General features: G+C 36.2%; 1 protein-coding gene across 1 annotated transcript in view; it reads left to right on the top strand.

The window, feature by feature from the left end:
* The window catches only part of LOC125031448 (neuronal acetylcholine receptor subunit alpha-7-like), a 590734-nt gene that overhangs the window by 485735 nt on the left and 82499 nt on the right, over positions 1-22500 (top strand). Inside the window, exon 4 of the mRNA XM_047622191.1 lies at positions 5608-5717. Coding sequence (XP_047478147.1) covers positions 5608-5717 — 110 coding nt within the window. The remainder of the gene's footprint in view (positions 1-5607; positions 5718-22500) is intronic.

The raw sequence follows: 22500 nt of genomic DNA on the forward strand, positions 1-22500 counted from the left end.
CAAACAAACTGAGGAGAACAAGAGGATATCAACAATTAGGGGAAGAATTTCAACATGGGTAGTGCAGAATGATGGATAACTATGTAGATAGATAGATAGATCAGTCGAAAAATAGACAGGACGATTGGTAGATAAATGGATAGATAGATATGTATGTATAGATAGACAGATGGACGAATAAATAGATAGATTGTTAAATATATATAGAAAGATAGGCAGACAGACAAACAGCCAAAAACATATGCAGACAGGCGCATACACATACTCATTGACAGATGGATAGATAAGTAGACATAAGATAGATGGATACATAAAAGCAGACAGACAACAGAAAAGAGGCATTCAAGTCAGTAGACAAGTTAAAGATTAGATAAAGTAATGAATATGTAGATAAATATGTGTACAAGTAAATTAATTGGCACATTAGATAAACAAGGAGACAGAAAGACAGGCAAACAGACACATAGATAGACAGACAGAAAGGTCGATAGACAAGCAGGCAGGCAAACAGACAATCACATAGAAAAAAAAAAAACGGAGTAACAAGCATTTTTATGGTAAGAAAGAAACCGGAAAAGGAAAACAAAGTTGGGTATATTTTGTTCCTTATTTCGTTTCTTCCTTCTCTTATTAATGCGTGCGCTCGCGAGTACTATTAGATATTAATGCCAATTTAAGGATAAAATGCAAAGACATCGCTGTAGGTTTGTCTATCTTATGATGATCCAGTTCAAATAACGAAGGGTTATTGAAGAGTTAATTCTATAAGCGTGGGATTACTTACTCCATTGTTTCTTTTTAGTTTGAAGATAAAGGGATAGACTGTTACATCAATGGGAGATACACGCTGTAATTCTATAAATCGTATAAAAGAATGCCTTAAGAGATTGAGGAGATACATTACGGAATGATTAAAAAGGAAAAAAAATTAACAAATGATGTAATTCTGTAAACAGATATAAACAAATATGCTTCATAAGATAAATAGTTAATATAAAAGGAACGTTTGGACGGAGATGCCTTGCTTCGTTTTATAATGGCAGTGGCCGGATGTGTATACATATTTACTTTCCGAGATAACAAGTTCCGCTAGCAAATATTCCTGGCTTAAAAGGAACTCTGCCAGCCACTACGTAGGAGTGAGAAGGAGGAGAGGAAGGATGGGAGGGAGGAGGGGAGGAGGGATGGGAGGGAGGAGGGGAGGGGGGATGGGTGTCTAAGGGCAGGGGGAAGGTCGAGGGGAGGAGAGGAGGAGAGGAAGAGTAGGGTGGAAGAGAAGGAGACAAGGGGGATAAGGATGGAGGAGGTGAGTAGAGGAAGGGCAGTGAGAACGAGAGGAGGAAGAAAGGGGACAAGGGGAGGGGGTGGAAAAGGAGGGAACGAGGAGAGAAATGGTAGGAAGAAAGGGAGAGGAGGGGAAGAAGGAAGGGGGCAGGTGGGGAGATGTAGGAAGGAAAGGAAGGGAAGAGGAGGAATGGTAAGGAAGGATGGGGGAAGTAAAGGGGAGAGGAGAAATAGTGAGGAAGGATGGGGGAAGTAAAGGGGAGGAAAAAATAAACAGAAGGGGAGACAGACGGAAGCTAGAAGAGGAAGAAAGTGGGAATGGGGAAAGGAATGGCAAGAGGCAAGTAAGAAGAGGGATAGAGTGGAGTACATAGGAGGAGGAGTATGGGATAGGGGAAAGAGAAAAGAGAGAGAAGGAAGCAGGGTAAGGGAAGGCGGAAGAAAATGAAGAGGAAGAAGGGGAGGGGAGGAGGAAGGAGTGGAAGGGGAGGGGAGGGGGAGGAGGGGAAGAGGAGGGGAGGGGGAAGGAGGGGAAAGGACAAGTCTGGAGGTAGAAACAAACAATCAGAAGAAGCCAATTATATGCTAATGCGTCTTCTGAGGTCTGATGCAGCGTATGACATCTTGAATGATTAAAGGAACTTTCTCTCTCACATTCGCTGTATCTCTATATATCCCATTCGTTCGTATGTTTCTATGTCTGTCTGTCGCTCTCTTCCACTTATTTTCTCTCTTTCTTTTTTTCTTTACTCTATACTTTATTATTGTATATGTGCCTTTGTTTATCTAACTGTCATTTTATCTCTCCACCTGCCTGCCTGTTTGTCTGTCTGCCAGTGTCTGTCTCTCTGTCCATGACTTTATATATATATATATATATATATATATATATATATAAATATATATATATATATATATATATATATATATATATATATATATATATATATATAAACAAGACAAAACGAAAGCAAAACTCAGTAAACCCTTTCTACCTTCGCAAAATTACAGCATATCTGTGTGCATTTATATTTCATATTGTGTGTGTATATATGTATATATATATATATATATATATATATATATATATATATATATATATATATATATATGTGTGTGTGTGTGTGGGGGGGGGGTGTATGTGTATATATATATATATATATATATATATATATATATATATATATATATATATATATATATATATATATATATATATATATATGTATATATATATATATATATATATATATATATATATATATATATATATATATATATATATATATGCACGTCCGCACGCACACACACACACACATACTTATATATGTTATTCTCAACAATAAACCACAACCACAGGCTCACCCAAATAAAAGAAAAAAATAAACGACTATAGGAAACTCTTGTGTATGGCATTCGTCGATTACGAAAAAAGCATTTGACTTTGTAAAGATACCAGCAATGTTAGAAGCTATTTGAAAACAGGGAGTAGAGGAGGTATATTGTAAAATATTGGAAGATATATACGAAGATGGGACAGCAACCATCAAGCTACACACAGAAACCGATAATATGCCAATTAGAAAAAGGTGTTAGACAGGCGACACCATCTCACCAAAACTATTTACAGCTTGCCTTAAGAAAATATTGAAGAAACTAGAATGGAACGGAAAGGGTATCAGAAAAGGAGGCGAATACCTAAACAATCTAAGATTTGTAGATTATATTGTTCTCTTTATTAAGTCTGCAAATGAAATGCAGCAACTAATGAACGATCTGAATAATGAAGGTCTGAAAGATAGACTTAGGATGAACAAGAAAAAAAAGAAAAAAGAAACTAAGATCATGTTCAAGAGTAGAGATTTTAATTTAAACAGATATATGTACAAGGCAAAGTGCTAGATGTCGTGGACAAGTATATATATCTACGGCAACTCGTACAGACAAACACATCTAGCGAAGAGGGAATAAAGCGACACATTAATCTAGGTTGGAGTGCCTTTGACAGACACAGCAGCATACTAAAAGGGTCTTTGCCATTATGTTTAAAAAGAAATGTCTTTAGCCAATGCGTCCTCCTAGTTATGGAATATGGATTAGAAATATGGACTACAACCAAATTATTGGAGAGGAAACTAATAAGTGGATAGAGAGGGATGGAGAGGTTAATGCTGGGAATTAGCCTAAGAGATCGGAAGAGGGCGACGTGGATCAGGGAACAAACAAAAGAGGAAGATATAATTGGGAACATCAAAACGAAGAAATGACAATGGGCAGGTCATATATGTCGGAGACAGGACGGCAGATGAACAGAGAAACTCCAGACTGGGCCATAGATAACATAAAGAAGCCAAGGGCCAGACTAATGACAAGATGGCGTGACGAAATAACGGAATTTGGGGGCCAAGACTGGAAACAAGACACGCAAAATTGGGAAAGATTGGGAGAGGCTTACGTCCTTTTAATTCAGGCTGATGATGTTGGTGATGGTAATGATGGGGATGATGATGATATGTGTGTATATATATATATATATATATATATATATATATATATATATATATATATATATATATATATATATGTGTGTGTGTGTGTGTGTGTGTGTGTGTGTGTGTGTGTGTGTGTGTGTGTGCGTTAGTATCTGTGTTTATGTTCGTGTGCATGTGCGTGTGCGTGCGTGTGTATGTGTGTGTTTCTTTTTTATTTCCCTTTCATTCTTAATTCTACTAACCTTTATCTTCATGAATTATTTCCTGCTTTTCTCTTTTCCTTCTCTCATATCCCTCCTTTATTTTCTTTCTCCCTCTCTTTCTTCCATTAACTTGCCTTTTTTTCCTTCTACCCTTCCTTATTTTTTTCCTTGTGTGTGTGTGTGTATGTGTGTGTGTGTGTGTGTGTGTGTGTGTGTGTGTGTGTGTGTGTGTGTGTGTGTGTGTGCGTGTGTGTGTGTATGTGCGTGTGCGTGCGTGTGTATGTGTGTGTGTGTATGGGAAGAGAGAAGTAGAGAAAGAAAGAGAGAGAGCAATAAAGACAGAGCAACGGAAAGAGAATAAATGTGTAAGAAGGAGAGAGGAAGAAAATCGCATTACAAAAGGCTTGCTACTCCAGACTCATTTAGGACGAACGCCAATAATTAGGGGTATTACCGTCTGGTTTGATATGTTCTCTGCGTGTCGTTAGTACTGTGCACTTTGTTAACAGCGTGGGCTTATGTAAGAACGAGAGCCTATTCAAAACATACGATAATATGTTTGAGTCTTTAACATCATATATGGATTTTTTGGGGTTCTTAAGGCCTAAAGGTTATTAAAGTATAATATGATATGAATAATGTTTATATGATAGAATGCAGTGTTCAGAATAAGGTAATCATAATCAATTCCTGAAAAAAATCAAAACTGAATATCAATTAATTACCGAGAGTGATCGAAGGGAGAAAAAGGGAAAGGAAAAAAAGGACCTGATGCCCATTAATTAAGGCCTATTATTTTTCAACTTCAAAACTTTCCCCCTAAACCTTCTAATTACTTTCAAAGCCATCAGTTGAATGTAAGTTTCGTTTTTTTTTTCTTTTCTTTTCTTAACGATCGGTACATTCTGTCTTGAGAGGAAGTAAGGGGTCGTGATTCGTAAAATTAGCCCTGACATCTGTTAATAGCTTACCTGAGGGCTATACGTTTAAAGTACGTGGTTCTCAAGATGATTGAGACCGTCGCTGATTGGTTTCTAGAGAGAGAGAGAGAGACATAGAGTGCAAATAGGCCTAGGCGGATCCTTTCGGGAATGAACTGGAAGGGAACACGGAACAGACCCGTTGTGTAGTGCTGGTTATTTTCCCTCCGTATTTGTTTGTCTTTCTTTCTTCCCATTTCTCCCCTCCTCATCCTTTCTCTTTCTTTCTTTCTTTCTTTCATTTCTTTCTCTCTCTCTCTCTCTCTCTCTCTCTCGTGTTGATGACAATAATACCAATAATGATAATCATTATCATAACGGAAGCAATGGAACGCAGAAACAAAGAAAGAAAAAGACAAAATTACATTATCAGAGATTTTTTTTCGTTTTTTTTTTCTGTCTGATTCGAACCCTTGTCTTGCTCGACATTCCCCGAATTACTGTTACCAAATCTCTTCTTGTTGTATTTTATTTAGATGCATTACACTATTTATAAAGGAATAAGATATAATATGTAATAATTATCAATTTATTTTTCTCTTTCCACCTTTGGTTTTCCTATTCCCACTTTCCACTTCATTACATAATTCATATTAGATTAAGAGATGCTATTAGATAGTAATTCTTTTCATTTTCTCTTTCCACTAGGAATGGACTGACCACAACCTCATCTGGAACGAATCCGAGTACGGGGGGGTGGCTGACCTCAGGATCCCCCCCAAGTACCTCTGGACACCTGACGTCCTCATGTATAACAGGTGAGTGAATTAAGAAGGTGCTGGGAAGGAAGGTCTGGAGTTGTAAGTAAAAGAGTTGGTGAGGCGAAGAAGTTGAGTGCGTAAGGCTAATCCTGTCGTAGGGGTTTTGATGTAAGAGACAGCATTAGATCGTGAGGGAAGTTTTGTGATGTAGAGAGGCGCGAGAAGAGATGAATTCGTGAGGATAGATTTATTGAAGTAGTCTTTTTTTTTCCCCTTTTTAAAGAATATTTTGAAGTTTGGAGTTAATGGAGTAAACACGGATCCACGTGGCAATTTTGAAGGGGTTTATATGTTTGAGTGACAGGTAGGCAAGGAAAGTTGGGATTTATGAGCCGCGAGGGACAACGTGCATACATGGCTAGTAGATTGAATGCATGGAAATTCGTCTTTTTATAAGATGTTTTGCGAAAATAAGAACGGCAGATCATTTAGGTAAGAGAGGATTAATCAGAAGTGGTTTTTTTTTCGTGAGTCGCTAAGTTCTTGAGGAAATGTTATGAGTAAATTAAAGGGAATATAACGCTCTGAGTCTAACAAAACTAAATTCATAAATCTTGCGAGTCATTTGGATAGTTATGACGTCAGGGTGATAAATGGGAATTTGGTGAGGGATTTTATGAGGAAGTTTGCCATATATATTGACAGTGATGATAAATCTCATTGTGATATACTGATAAGAAAGGAAATTATACTTTTTAAGCGATTAACTAGACCGATTTTGCATAATAAGGGAACAAAGTCAGATATGTGGTTGATTACTTGTGCATTTATATGTTTGTGAATAAATCTGCTTTTTTTTGTAGGATGTTATGAGGAATCATGGGGAAAAAGAAAAAGCAATAATAGAACGCAAGGAAGATAAGAATACGATGTTACTTATTACGAAATTTGTCTGCTGCAAAGGAATGCAATAAGACTAGATATGAATGCTAATAAATTATAAAAACGAGGAAATTAGAGGAAACATGTAAGCACTAGAATACATACGACGATTGCAAACAAAAGACAAAAATGGATTGAAAAAGGGGTTAAAGGCGGATTAAGAAGAATAAGAGCAACAGTGATGGAAATTAAGACAATGGAATAATCGAAATTTAAGGAACATGCGAAAATAACAGGAACAAAAAAATAAGGAAGCATAGAAGGATAAAAGGCAAGTTAATGGAAGAAAGAGAGGGAGAAAGAAAACAAAGAAGGAATAAGAGAGAAGGAAAAGAGAAAAGCAGGAAAAAAATCATGAAGATAAAGTGTAGTAGAATTAAGAATGAAAGGGAAATGGAACGGGAAGAAATCAAGAAGAAAATATAGAGGAAGAAAAAGGAGTGGGGAAATACGAAATTTGGAATAGGGCGAGAAAAAATATAAAGAACGAACAAGAGAAGATGAAAATGAAAAAGAAGAGAAAAGAAGTAAGAAAATGCAGAAGAAAACGGAGGAGGAGGGTGCAGTTAAGGGACACTTTCGACAGGAACTTCACGTTAATAGTATAAGTTCTGCGAATGATTAATGGCTCTTGAAGCGGCTTGAAAAAGGGGAATAAAAAGGATGTTTGTCGTGGAAATGGACGAGCCAGATGGAGGGAGGCAAGGGGGGGGGGGGTAGAAAAGGGGAGAAGTGAAGGGAAGGATAGCAAGAGGATACTGATGAGGAGGAGGTGGAGAGGGTGGAGGTGGTGGGAGAGGAGGAAAGGGAGGAGATGGAGGAGAAAGGGGATGGTGAGTGAGACAAGGGAAGGGGAGGGGAAATGAGGGCATGAGTGAGAGGATAATGCAAGTCACTGAAGAAGAGAACAAAAGGGTTAGTGAACGTGAGAGTGTTAGTGAAGAAAGAGCAGGAGAAGGAATTGGTTAAGGAGACAAGGGAGGAAGGGAGTGGAAAGTTAATGAAGAGGTGGAGGAGAAAGGATTGTTGGGGACGTGAAGGAAGGAGGAAAAAAATCAGGAGGCAATACAGTAATGCAACCTGATGAAGGAGTGAAGGAGGGGGAGATGAAGGGTGAAAAGAGGATAATGATTTTGAAAAGAGGGAGAAGGAACAGATTGGTAAGGAAAATAAAAAGGAGCATGAAATATAAGGAAAAGAAGAACGGAGAATGAGGGTGAGGAAAAGATGGAAAATGAGGGAACACTGAAGTGATAATGCAAATCAGTGAAAAAGGAAAGGAGAGAATATTGGAAGACGAAAAGTGGGAGGATGAAAAGGAGACAGTGGTGGTGAAGTTCGAGGAGGAGAAGGATGAGGAAGAGGAGGAATAGGAAGGTTAGTGAAAGAGGAGTCAGAGGAGGAAAAAAGTCGAAATGACGAAAAAAGAAAGAAAAGAAAACGCGAAAGAATGAGACCGTAAGAAACAACAAGGAACGAAAGAGGAAAACAAAAAGTAAATCCTAATAATACAAAAAAAAGTGCTGTAGGCTTAGATAAAGAAGCTGGATAGGATAAAAAGCTAGAGTTTGAGAGGAATATTGATTCGGAATTACGAATAAATAATTGTATTAAGCTGCTTCTGGTAGAGATAAGGAGTATGGACTCGAGTAGGAGGAGGTGGAGTAAAGCCGATTAGATTAGATTATCAAAAAAATAGGCAAAGTTGGCTTGGTGTAAGGCGTAAGAAACTTGATAAAGAAGAAGTGTACTTTTTCAGAAATAGATAGAGGGAAGGAGAAGGAAGGATGGAAGAAAAGGAAAGGAAGGAAAGAGAGACTTACGCAAATAGCAATATCAATAAATAGGAAAGGGGAAATAGAAAGTAAGGAGGAAGAAATGCTCAGAAAAAGAAATCTTTTATCGCAGTAGTGGCTAGAATTTCAGCCGTAAGTATGTGAAGTTTTGCCAGGACGAATGTAAGTGGAGATCAAGAGATTGAGCTAACTGAGGAAGTAAACAAGTGAAGCCCTGAAACGCTGGTAAGGGAGAAATCTAATTTATTTTGGATTAAAAGGTTTGAATCTCTCTCTATATCTGTCTCTCTGTCTCACTCTATATCTGTCTCCCTGTCTCTCTCTCTATCTGTCTATCTATACCTATCTGCCTATCTACATACAAACCTACCTACTTATCTATCCATTTATCAATTTATCTTTCTGTATGTATATATATTTTCTAACAGGGTTAGGTTTATGGGTTAGCTTTGTTAAAAAGGGATCACTCTACAGTTACACGCATGTATCCTGCAACCACATTCCTACACAAAGACAAACCTTACACGCACAATCTCACAAAAAGAAAGAAAGGAAAAAAAGAAAAAGAAGAGAGAAAAAAAAAAAAAAAAAAAAAAAAAAAAAAAAAAAAAAAATATATATATATATATATATATATATATATATATATATACATATATATACATACATATATATATATATACATATTATGTGCGTATGTGTCAGCAGGTGTATGTATATATGCCTTAAACAGTAAATAAAGAGCAACTGACGAAGTGAAAAAAAAAAAAAAAAAAAATAGGCCTCATTTTTTTCGTCAGATTTGGACTCGGTCACCAGCTGTGCCGAAGCAGAGTGACGTGAGGGGACTGATGAATGGGTTAATGGGGACGGGATGAGGGGAAAGCCCACCGTTGAGAGTGTTGGGTAATGGAGGCTGAATGGGTCTAGTCCCTCGACGTCCCATTTTTTTCCAGTAATGGGGTTGGGCAGTGTGGCAAAGTCACGACAAATGTATGGGGGGGGGGGGGGGACGACGAGGAATAAGATTGGGATGTTATGCTTGAATACGAGAATGCGGATAAAAGGGGATACGTAACGCTTTCGTGGGAATAAAAGGGAAAGAGAAGGGACAGGAATGGTATTGGGAATGTATAGAATTATTTAAAAAAATAATAATAGTAATACTATTCTCTTTATACGGCGTACTGTGATATAATATGATCTTCTAAGTACTTTTGTTATGCAAAAACACACAGGCACATACACTCATGTGAGCGTGTACGTGTGTATGTGCACAGTTTAATACATATACAGGAGACTAATACGGAAAGGCATTAGAGCGACGTGAGAGATGACAGATTAATGCTTAAAGCTGATGGATGATAAAATAATGGCAGAAGATAATGTAAAATACTGCAAGATAAGAGGGAATTAGCTAATAGTTCTGCTAATGAAGATAAAGAGACGGAGGAGAGACTTATCTATTTAAAATGACGCTGATGTGGTGTTAAAGAAGGTAGACAAAGAGGAGGAAATAGAGGAGAAAGAATATCGGAAGAATCATTGGCGAGGTAAAAAAGTGAAAAGAGGAGGGAGAAAATTTTGAGAAGAGAGAGAAAAAAGGGCGAGAATGAAGGAAGAACAAATTGTGGAAAGAGAGAGAGAGAGAGAGGGAGAGAGAGAGAGAGAGAGAGGGAGAGAGAGAGAGAGAGAGAGAGAGAGAGAGAGAGAGACGGAGGGAGAGAAAGAGAGAAAGAGAGAGAGAGAGAGAGACGGAGGGAGAGAAAGAGAAAGAGAGAGAGAGAGAGAGAGAGAGAGAGAGAGAGAGATAAGCCGAGTGCTATTGGAGACAAAGACAAAGACAATTACCGTAGATGATAAATGAACGTGGCGCTGAAGCCAAACGATGCTTGGTACGTGAAGATTGATGACAAAGGGAGTGGGAGATAAACGTAGAAAATAATATAATACCAAGAGATGCTCAGATATATTGGTCATTTTAAAACGGGTTAGAGACATGATTCTAACATGGAACAATCATATCATTCTCGAAGATTCAACATAGATGAAAGTTCTTTAGGAAATGATATTCCCACATAAGGATCATGAAAACATGATGAAGGTGAAAATGACAGGAGAAAAAAAAATTGTTTTAGGGGGAAGGGGAAAGAGGGACAGGTGGGGAAAAGAAGATCTCTGAATACGTATATCTTATATTCATGTATGTATATCCCTTGCGAGTGAGAAAGTGACTCACTTCACCCCCACTTACTCTTCTCTCCCTTTCTCTGTTTCCCTCTTTCCTCTCTCCTTGTTCCTGAACCGTATTACTTCGCTTTCTCTCTCCATCTCCCTTTCCTCTCCCTTATCACCCCTTTCACTTACCTCGTCGTCTCCTCCCTTTCCCTTATCCCGCCTATCATCTCCACTTCCCCTATTCTTTATCACTCCCTTCCTACTGATCATTATCCTTCCTCATATTACCCCTTCTCCTCTCCTCCTACTCCTCCCTTCCCCTTCCCACCCCTTCTCCTACCCTCCCTCCCATCCCTCCTCCTGCCCTCCTTCTGCCACTCCTTTCCCCTCTCCCCATCTGTCCCTACCTTATTCCCTCAGGGTGCTTAAGCAGAGCGAAAAGGGTGTAGGGTTTCACTTAAAGAAAAGCTGCTTAAAGTGAAAATTCCTCCCAAAAAGAAAAAGACCGAGAGTTTTGTCGGCGATATGGCTAAGCATTGTAAAAGTGCAATCGGCGTTAAAGGCATTGAATATGTTTTTTTTTTGTTTTTTTTAGTCTAACGTACTTAACTTTTTTTTTTTTTTTTCTAAAGTATATTTGATGAACTAATATCGTAAGGAAAGATGTAGCCTCGGAAGGAAATACCACTATATAAACATGATTTTTTTTTTTATACATACAAAATAATTATCAATCGCGATAGAGAATTAACAATGAGAAGAAAGCCAACACTATGCTAATAATAATATAAATATTTTAGCTGATGATTTTAATAGTAATACTCGTAGAAGTAGTAATGATGAAGATATCAGTAGCAGTTATTATTATGAATATCCTCATCATCACCATCATTATTTTTGTTATCATCATTATTTTAATACTATTACTATAATTAATATCATTATTATTGTCAATATGAACAATATTATTATTATTATTATTATTATTATTATTATTACTGTTATCATCATTATTATTATTACCATTGTTATTATTCTTATTATCATTATTGGTAGTAGTAGTGTTATCATTATCATTATTATCATTATTATTATTAGTAGTAGTAGTAGTAGTACTATTAGTATTACTTTCATTATTATTGTTACTATTATCATTATCATCATCACCATTATCATCATTATTATTATTACTATAATTCATATTATTATTATTATTATCATTATCATTACTATTATCATTGTCATTATTTTTATCGTTTTCATTATCATCGTTATTATTATTGTTATTATCATTATTATCATCATCACCATTATTATCATTATTATTATTACTATAATTTGTATAACTGTTTTTTGTCATCATCATTACTATTATAATTGTCATTATTTTTATAGATTTCATGGTAAAGATTATAGCAATGATAATGACAACAGCAAGAACAATAATGATAGTAGTAATAATAATAGTTAAGCTTACAATAATAATGATAATAATGATAATGACTGTAACAAGGATAATGATGATAACAATAACAATATCAAAGGACTGATATTACTAGTACTAGTGAAAATGTTGATTATAGCGATTTTAGTTTTAATATATAGACAAGGCGAAGCTGGAAGAAGCAACATCATTTTAACAGGAAGACAACAAAAATTACAATATAACACTAAAAAGTTAAAGAAACATGAAAATGATAAAAACAATCATGAAAGAAAATCCGGAAGGCACAGTCAATGCATTTAAAACAAAAATGACTATAAAAAAGGAGAATCAATGAGAACATAAAAATAATGGAGTAAGTGAAATATTGGGTAAATGTCCGTAGAGTTTAGCACATGCTATTCATCCGAGTAATTTTAGGTTAAAATATCTATTTCTTCTTCATTTTTCCTTACGATTATGTCTGTCTGACAATCATTAGACATGTAATCCTTGCAAGAAGAAATAATGGGTCACCCTTTATTGCAATATAACAGTAAAAAGTCAAACTTGGGAATGATAGGAAAACAATGAAAAGAAAATCCAATAGGCAAGGTATGTGCATTTAAAACAAAGTAATAGGTAACTATAAAAAGAAGAGAAAGAAAAACGAAAACAAAATAATTAACAATATACAATAATAATGTAGATGAAAACTATTGGGAGTAAGTGAAACTAGGAAACATATCCGTAGAGTTTAGTGAGCGAAAATCCCGAAGGCAAAGCCAATGAAAACGGTATGTGCATTTAAAACAAAAATGACTTTATATAAAAAAAGGAGAACTAATGAGAATAAAAAAAAATAATGGAGTAAGTGAAACATTGGATCAATGTCCGTAGAGATTAGCACATGTTATTCATCCGAGTAATTTTAGGTTATAACATCTATTTTATCTTCATTTTTCCTTACGATTATGTCTATCTGGCAATCATTAGACATGTAATCCTTGCAAGAAGAAAGAATGGCTCACCCTTTTAATTGCAATATAACAGTAAAAAGTCAAACATGGGAATGATAGGAAAACAATGAAAAGAAAATCCAATAGGCAAGGTATGTGTAAGGATATTATTATGCCAAAATGTATAATTTTGAAGATATCATAGGTTCTGGACGTTCTCTGTATACACAGGAATATATATGTATGGTTGGGAAGATTGGGTTCAATGAAAAGGTCTAAACCTTCAACCATTTATTATCCAACTTAATATTAATTAAAAACACACACACACACACAAACAATAATAACAATGTCGTTTCCGCAATTCCTTTCGTTCATGTACTAAAGTCATATCACTACGTTAAGTTCACTTCCCTTCATTTTCACTTTTACTTTTTCACTTTTTCTAATATTGTCTTCGACGATGTTCATGAATGTTGCCTGCAACGTCCAAGCCACTGACGAAGTTGCCGGATTCCGACACGTCTGTATCTCCGTCTCTGTCTCTCTATCTCTTGGCATACGTTCTCTTTAGGGAAGGATATCACACCATTAATATCTAATTTATATTAACAATTAGAAAAATATTCTTATGGATCTCGCAATGCGCCAAGGCCGCATTACACTTAAATAGATTAAATTTCACAATAAGAAAAACTCCTTATTCACCTTTAGGGGTAGTCAGTTTACCGGAAAATGCGCTGTTACTGCTACTGTGACCTCGCATAAGCGCCACCGGTTCAGCTATCCACAGCTACTTCCTTCCAAGCACCTCGCCAGCTTTCACCCGCGCTTTTCACGCCACATACACACATACGCACACACATCCAAACAGCCACAGGCAGGTCATCAAAGCTTAAAGTTGTGGTTGTGTGCCTGACAGTATGTACATTTAAAACAAAATAATAGGTAACTATAAAAAGAAGAGAAAGAAAAACGAAAAAAAAGAACACTTATCAATATATATAATAATGTAGAAGAAAACTATTGTGAGTAAGTGAAAGTGTCCGTAGAGTTTAATGCGCGATCTTGAACAACGCATTTCATACGTAGTAACATCAATTTCTTCTTCGTTTTTCCTTACGATAATGTCCATTTGGCAGTCATTAGACATGTAATCCTTGCGAGAAGAAAGAATAGCTCACCCTTTTAATTAAGCTTTGAGTTGGCTAATATCAAAGGAAAGTTGAGCTGATATTATGAGTCGAGTCTCCGTTTGATGTCTCGGTCTCACGTTTCCACCTCGCGTGTGAACATTTCCTTACCCTTTTCTCCCCTTGCCTCACTCTTTTCTGATATGAAGATTGACATCGTAAAAGAAGGAAAAGGAATTGATAAACTATGATACTAACGTATATATTAAAACAAGTCAATTGACAGCGTAATTAGTGATGACTTACTGTGCTTTATCTTCTTATTTGTGATCTTGTTTTGCTCTTGTAATAGCGGAATTGCAAATAATGAATATGGTGATGCTACCAACGGTAATAACATAAAATGGAGAATAGTAACAGCATTAAGTTCAACATTAAGTCATTATAATGTTTATAATGATATTGATAAATAATGATGCTGATAATGATGAAAGTGGTAATGATAAGGATAACGATTATGATACAAAAATAATGGTAAAAGTATTAATGATAATGATAATGATTGTTGTAATGATGGTATTAGTAAAACAAATGATAATAATAATGTTAATGATAATAGTAATAATAATAATAATAATAATAATAATAATAATAATATTAATAATAATAATAATAACTATTAATTATGATAATAATAATAATAATAATAATAACAACAATAATAATGATAATAATAATAATAATAACAATAATAATAATAATAATTATAATGATAATAATAATGATAATAATAAAACAAAAAAATAATAATAATGATAATAATAGTAATAATGATAATAATAATAATAGTAATAATAATAATAATTATTATTATAATTATTATAATTATTATTATTAGTAGTAGTATTATTACTATTGTTATTATAATAATAATTATAATGATATTAATAATAGAAATAATAATAATAATAATAATGATAATAATAATAATAATAATAATAATAATAATAATGATAATAATAATAGCAATAATAATAACAATAGCAATATCAATAATAATGATAATGATAATAATAATGAAAATAATGATAATGATGATAATGATTATAACACCAATAGTGACAATAATATGAATTATAGTCAATTATAATAATAATCGAATAAGAGTAATAATATTCATGCGAATAAAATTCAAAAATACAGCAAGGAGAGAAAACAGGAGGAAAAGAAAAGAAAAAATAAATGTGTCGTGAGCCGCTTCAACGTCGCGTAAAGAAGAAACTTTTGGCCAAGAATCTTGAACAATGTGCTGATTATGGGTTTTCAGGAAACTTTCCATCAGTCACCGTTTGCGTGTGCGCGAGGCAGGGGAAGGGGTGGGAGAGGGATATAGGCGAGGGGGAGGAGAGAAGAGGAGGGGGGTCAGGGTGAGAGATCTAAAGGGAAGGGGATAAGGATTGGGGGAGGGGTGAAGGTGAGAGGGAGAAGGTCAGCGTGAGGGGATGGGGGTGAGGGTCTGAGGGGAGGGGAGACTAGGGTGCCGGTTGGGGCGAGGGGACGGAAGAGTACCAGTGGGGATGAGAGGAACGGGTTTGGGGACTTATGTAATGGCAGTAGGGGGGTGAGGGGAGGGGTGTCCGGTGGTAGAAAAGGGGAAGGAGGTGAGGAGGATGGAGAGGGGGCAGGAGGGTAAAGCGAGTTCTGTGAGGAATGAGGAGCTAGGGATGAGTTGTGGTTGGGGGGAGGGGGGAGAGGGGAAGTAAGAGAAAGAAGATCAAAGAGGAGAAAAGTTATAAAGAAGGATGTGAGAAAAGGTGAGGAAGAAGGGGGGGGGGGGGAGGGCAAGATATTAGGTGGGTGGAGGGAGATAAGAGGAGACGGAGACAGATGAGGAAAGAGGGCAAGAAATGGAAGAGGAGCAGAAAGGGAAAGAAAAATGAAGAAGGGGAAAGAAAGAACGGGAAGAAGAGATGAAAAGAGTAAAAAGAGGAGAAAGAGGTAGAGAAAGACAGAGAAAAAGAGGAGAAAGGGGGGTGAGAAAGGAAGAAAGGAGAAAAGAGATACGAAGGAGGATATAAAAGAAGAAAAAGGAGAGAACAATGAAAAAAAATAGAGAGAGGAGAGGAAGTGGGGGAAAGGAGTTAAATGGAGAAATAGGGAAAATTAATAGCGGAAAGTTTGAAAAGGAGAGAAAATACAAAAGAAGAGAGAATGTGAAGGGGAAATATGTGCTAAAAAAAAAATAAACACATAATAATAGTAGTAGTAGTAGTAATAGTAATAATAGTAACAACAATAATAATAGTAGTAATAATAATAATAATAATAGCAATAATAACAATAATGATGGTAATAATAATCATAACAATAATAATAATAATAATAATAATAATAATAATAATGATAATGATAATAATAATAATGATAATAATAATAATAAGGCATTATAATAATAATGATAATAATAATAATAGGAATAACAATAATAACAACAACAATAATAATAATAATAATAATAATAATAATAATGATAGTAATAATAATAATGATAATAATAGTAATAATAATAATAATAATAATAATAATAATAATAATAATAATAGTAATAAAAAAATGATAATAATAATAGTAATGATAATAATGATAATAATAATGATAATAATAAAACAGAGAAGAGGAAATTCTAAAAGAACGGTGTAAGAGAGACGAAGAAGGAGGAAACGACGCAGAAGAGAAAAATAAAATAAAAACAAAAACAAAAAGACAAACAATAAAAACAAAAAATAAGAAAACGAAGGAAGAGAACAGAACGGAAAAAGAACGAACGAACGAGGAAGAGGAGGAACGAACGCGAAGGAAAGGACACAAGGAGCAGGCAAAGTCCCCGCGGCTTTGATCTTACGTCTTAACTATTCCGAAATTCATAGGGATTCCGACGTTCTCGAGAGCCCACGTGTCATCTGCTGTTATTTTCTTCCTCTTCGTCTCCGTTCTCTCTTCTCGTCCCTTCTGTTATTCCTTTCGTTCTTTTTAGTTGTCTTTTTGATGTTGTCCTATCTGTGATGATAATGATTTTTTTTTTTTTTTTTTTTTTATCTTCTTCCTCTTCTCAGTTCTCTCTTCTTTTCCCTTTCGTTAGTGCCATTTGAATTTTGTTTCTTTGATATCGTAACATTTTAGTTGTCTTTATCTTTTGCTTTGTCTGATGCAGTTTTGCAAATTCTCGCATTCTTTTTTACCAAAGTTTATCATGACTTTTCATTGTTATTTTGTACACTGTAAAATATTGTAAAAAATGATGATATCTGCTGTTCTTTTCTCTCTCGTTTTCTCTATTATCTCTTCATCTCCTTTGTGTTATTACTTTCATTCTCTTTTTTTTTCATTTTATTTGCCTTTGCGTGTGTGCAGTTTTACACACCCACACACACACATTTCACCACAAATTCATAATGGCTTATTATCATTATGTTGTCTTTATGTCGCCCTCTCTGTAAGGATTGTAATTTTGATGATGATGATGGCGATGGCAGCCGCTATTATTTCCCCTCCTTCTCCGTTCCTTCTTCTCCTTTTCCCTTATTCTGCTTCTTTTTTCCACTTTTAGTTTATATCAGTCAGCTCTTTTTCGTCTTTTGTTGCATGCAATATATAAATACACAAACTTTTCACCAAAACTTGTTATTGCTAATTATTTCCAAGTTATCCTAAAGTTGTCTCTGTAATGTCTTCTCTGTGAAAAAAAAGTAAAAAAAAGAATGTGATTTCTTTCGAGCTGGATAGACATAATAAAAGCTCCTGTTACCGAAAAGAGACTCAGGAAAGTGACGAGGAAAATAGAGACAGTTCAAAGAATTCAACGTTGTGGGAAGACTAGAAAGAGAGAGTTGAGGGAGAAAATAAAAGAGGAATTGAGGGAGAAGAGGAAAAAAGATATCCAGGGAGAAGTCTAAAGTGGAATTGAGGGAGAAAAGGAAAACGAAATTGAGGGAGATGAAAATAAAATTTTGGGAGATAAGGAATGGGGAATTGATAGAGAAGAGGAAATGGGAGGTGAGGGAAAAGAAGATAAGGGAGGAGAAAAAAGGAGCTAATGGAAAAAAGGAAGAAAATGAAATAGGAGTCAAGGGAAAGAAGAAGAAAGGGGAGTTGAGAGAGAAGAGACAAGGGGTACTTAAGAAGAAGAAGGTCGGGAGAATAGAGAACAGAAAATAGAGATTTGGAAAACAGAGAAATATAAGAATTAGGAAAGAAGACAGAACAGGGGAGCTAATAAAGAAGAGAAAACGTAGCTTCAAAGAAAGGAAAAAAAAAAAAAAAAGGGAAATAGGAAGAGAAGAGTAGAGGAAGAGGGAAGTTGGGGGAAGGGACGTGGGGGGGGGGGGGGTATGGCTTGCACTGTCAGAATAATCCAACTGACGCACACTTAATCCTTGCATGATTCATACACAGGAACGTTGGATAATCCAAGGCCTTATGTCAGAGCTCCTCTTCTCTGAGTGACAGGAGAGGAGTGGAAGAAAGAGGCAGGAGGAGAGGGATAGGAGGAAAAGGAAAAGGATAAAAGGAAGGAGAGGAAGTAGGAGGAAAGGGAAGAGGAAGAGGAAGGAACTAGGAGAAGAATAGGAGAAAAGAAGAAAAGTACGGTAGGGTGGGGGAGAGGGAGAGGAGGAGGAGATAATGAGGTAGGAAGGTGGAGAGGAAGAGGTAGGGAGGAGAAGATATAGAGGAGTGAGAGGAAGGGGTAGAAGGAAGGAAAGGAAGAGGTAGGAAGGAGAGAGAGAGGTAGGAAGGAGGAGAGGAGGAGATCAGAAGGTAGGATGAAGGAGGAGAAGAATAAGTAGAGAGAAGAAAAGGAAGAGATAGAAGAGGTAGGAAAGAGGAGTAGAACAAGGGAAAAGAGGAAAAGGATGGCAGGAAGAGGGATAGGAGGAAGGAGAATAAAAAGTGGGAAGAAGGAGAGGGGGACGTAGGAAGGAGGAGAGGAAGAAATAGGAGAGAATGTAGTAGGAAGGGGGAGACGAAAAGAAGGAAGGAGCAAAGGGGTGGGAATAAGAAGAAAATGAAGTTACGAGGAAGGAGAAGAACGATAGGAGAAAGAAAAGGAAAAGGAATAGGAGGAGGCAAAAGAATGAAGAAGAGACAATTTGTAGGACGAGACGAGATGGATAGAAGTAAGAATAATGAAAGATAGAATAAAAAAGGAAATACATACATAAGAGGGATAAAATTAAATGAAAGGACAAGATAAAGAAAATGAATCGTCCAAAAAAAAAGAAAGCTAAAGGAATGTAAGAAAACAAGAGGAGATCGTAAACAGAAACAAACATAGAATAAGAAGACAAGAGCAACGATTACGAAAAAATGTATATAATGAGTTAATTAATCGACAATAAATATGCAATTACAAAAAAGAGAGACTTGAAAAAGAGATATAAAACAAAACGGATAACGGGAAGTAGGAAAAGAGGTAAAAAAAGAAGAGAAAGGAAGATCTTGCATGACTTTCATCTTAAAATGTAATTCAATCTTAACCGGTGGCCATCCACCCCCCCCCCTCTCCCCCCCGTCTCATACGCCTTTGTGGTGGACCTTGAGGAGATTGAGGGAGGGGGGGATAGGGATGGGGGGAGGGGGGTAGGGTGAGTCGAGAAGAGGTAGAGTGAGTGGAGGAGATGGAGGGGGAGTCGAGCGAGTGGAAGGGTGAGTAGAAGGGAGAGGAAGAAAGGGGGATAGGGATGAAGGAATGAGGTAGGGTGGGGACTCAGTAGAAGTGGGGAGAGATGGAGGTGGAGGGGGGGAGGGAGGAGGAATAGCGCGTCGAGGTAAGGCTATTTGGTCAGAGGAGGACAAAAGGAAAGGAGTAAGATTAGACGGTTTGAAGGAAATGTGAGGGTGGAATAGACAGCAAGTGAGAGAGAGGGGACGGGAGCTAGGGAGAGAGAAAAAGAGAAAGAGAGATAGAGATAGATAGATAGAGAGAGAAAAAAGGGGGGAGAGAAATTAACAAACAGAGAGCACCTTAAGCAAATAGGTACAGAGAAAGAGAGAGAGAGAGAGAGAGAGAGAGAGAGAGAGAGAGAGAGAGAGAGAGAGAGAGAGGAATAATCCAGACCAAAAAGCCGCAGAGAGTGATAGATGAGGGGAGAAGAAAGATAGGAAGAGGGGAAAGGTTCACGTGTTTGTGGGCTGTGATGGAAGGGGAGTTGGCCTTCCTTTGTGTACGTTATTTATTTCCAGAGTCCCTTTTGTTATTTCCTTTGAATATTTACTTCATTTGTTTAACAGCAACATTGCATTGTAGCCATTTATCCTTCTTGTTTTCGTGTTCATATTTCTCAGTGTGGGATGTTTACTTTGATACTTAATTTATGACTCTTAAATCTCTCTCTCTCTCTCTCTCTCTCTCTCTCTCTCTCTCTCTCTCTCTCTCTCTCCTCTTCCTCTCTCTATCTGTCTGTCTTTTTTTTTTCTCCTCTTTTTTACCGTTTTATATCAGTATTTCACATTTTTAGTTTACATAAAGAAAAAAAAAAGAAAAAAACGGAAAAAAAAACGATTCGTTACGCTACTTATCGTTCTACTTATTTTCCATCTATCTTTCTCTATTATCCCTTTCTCCTTCTTTCTGCCTCCGTCCTCCTTTCCTCCTCCTCGCCCCGTTTCCCCCTCCCTCCGTTCTGCCTGCGAGGAGGAAGCGCAGGAGCCGATGAGGAGGAGGAGCTTCTCCCTCTGTAGCTTGATTGCTTCCTGGTCGGTCTGCGGACGTACTCTGAGAACCCAGAATTCTCCTTCTCTTTCTTCCTTCTTCCTCTTCCTGTCTCCGTCCTTTTGTCGCTTTTCTTTCTGCGTCTTACTACTTTCTTCGTCTTTCCTAATTATGTTCGTTTTCTTCTGTCTTTCTCTTTTCTCTGTTCTACACTTTTTTTTTTAAAACTTAAATCCTTCTTTCTCCCTTCATTTCTTTGGTCTTCCTCCTTCCTACTTATTCTTTTTATGTAATCCTCCTCTCATTTCTTCTCTCTGCCTTCTTTCTCCTTTCTCTATATTTTCCTTACTTTCTCCTTCTTCCTCTGTTTCCTTCTTCTCTATCCCTTCCTTCCCCCCTCGTTATTCATTGTCTTCCATCTTCCTTCTATCCATTTCTCCATCTCTCCTCTTCTTTCTTCTTTTATCATTCACCTTCTTTTTCTTTCCTCTTTCTTCTTCCTCCCACTCCCTCTTCCTTCCTCTTCCTTTTTTTTTCCTTCCTCCTCCTACGTCTTTCCTCCTTCGTCTTCATGTCTGCTTCCTTAAAATTCCTTCTTTTCTGCTGTTATGGTTTCATGTTTCTGTTTTGTTTTGTTTTTGTCACTTTTTCATACATTTATTTACTTATCTATTTGTCGGTTATATACATTAATTTCTTTGTTATTTCTTGTTCATTCTTTACATTCAATTATTCATTTCAACTTTTTTTTTTTATTACGATTTTCTTTTGCACTTCGAAGATTTTGATTATCGATGTTTTCCATATTCAACAGAAAATATACACACATAAGAATAATACTGAAGAGTGCATTAGGATGAGTAAAAATGTTGCGTGATTATCATCGGCAATTCTTCTCAACAGCAACATCTCAAAAGTGACCTAATTTGCATGCTAAAAGTTGGGGGAAAATATTTTCTTGGAAGGGGAAATATGCATCATTTTTCATTGTTATTTTGTGTCTCTGTCTCTGTCTCTCTCTCTCTCTCTCTCTCTCTCTCTCTCTCTCTCTCTCTCTCTCTCTCTATATATATATATATATATATATATATATATATATATATATATATATATATCTTTGTGTTTCTGTATTATTCTATTTCTTTCTGTCTGTTCTGTTTGTCTTACGGGATTACTGTCTTTCTATCTATCTATCTGTCTGTCTCCCTATCACTCTCTCTCTCTCTCTCTTTCTCTATATATCAAATTAATTTTTTTATATTATCATTCTGAAACATTAAATACAGAGAGACGACTAAAAAGAAAATAAACGAAGCTCAACGAAATTGCCGGAAGGACTCGTTGAGGCATGAATGATATCTTTTGTATCTTTTTGTAATATTTTTTTTCTTTCTCTCTCTCTCTGTTGCGGTGGACGAACTCATTGTGAATGTCTGTGAATGAATGTCTGAAGAATGGATTCTGTCGGGGAGACTTCAATTACAGTTTCTTTTCTTTCTTTTTTTATTGTTATCGTTCTTTTTTCGTTTATGCTGTCCTTCATTGATGTTGGTGGTCGGTGTGTTGGCGGTGTATATATTCATAAGCCTACTCCGGCGCTCTCTCTCTCTATCTCTCTCTCTCTCTGTGTGTGTGTGTATATATATATATATATATATATATATATATATATATATATATATATATATATATACATATAT

The sequence above is a fragment of the Penaeus chinensis genome, chromosome 13, assembly GCF_019202785.1.
Source record: "Penaeus chinensis breed Huanghai No. 1 chromosome 13, ASM1920278v2, whole genome shotgun sequence".
NCBI classification, from domain to species: Eukaryota; Metazoa; Arthropoda; class Malacostraca; order Decapoda; family Penaeidae; genus Penaeus; species Penaeus chinensis.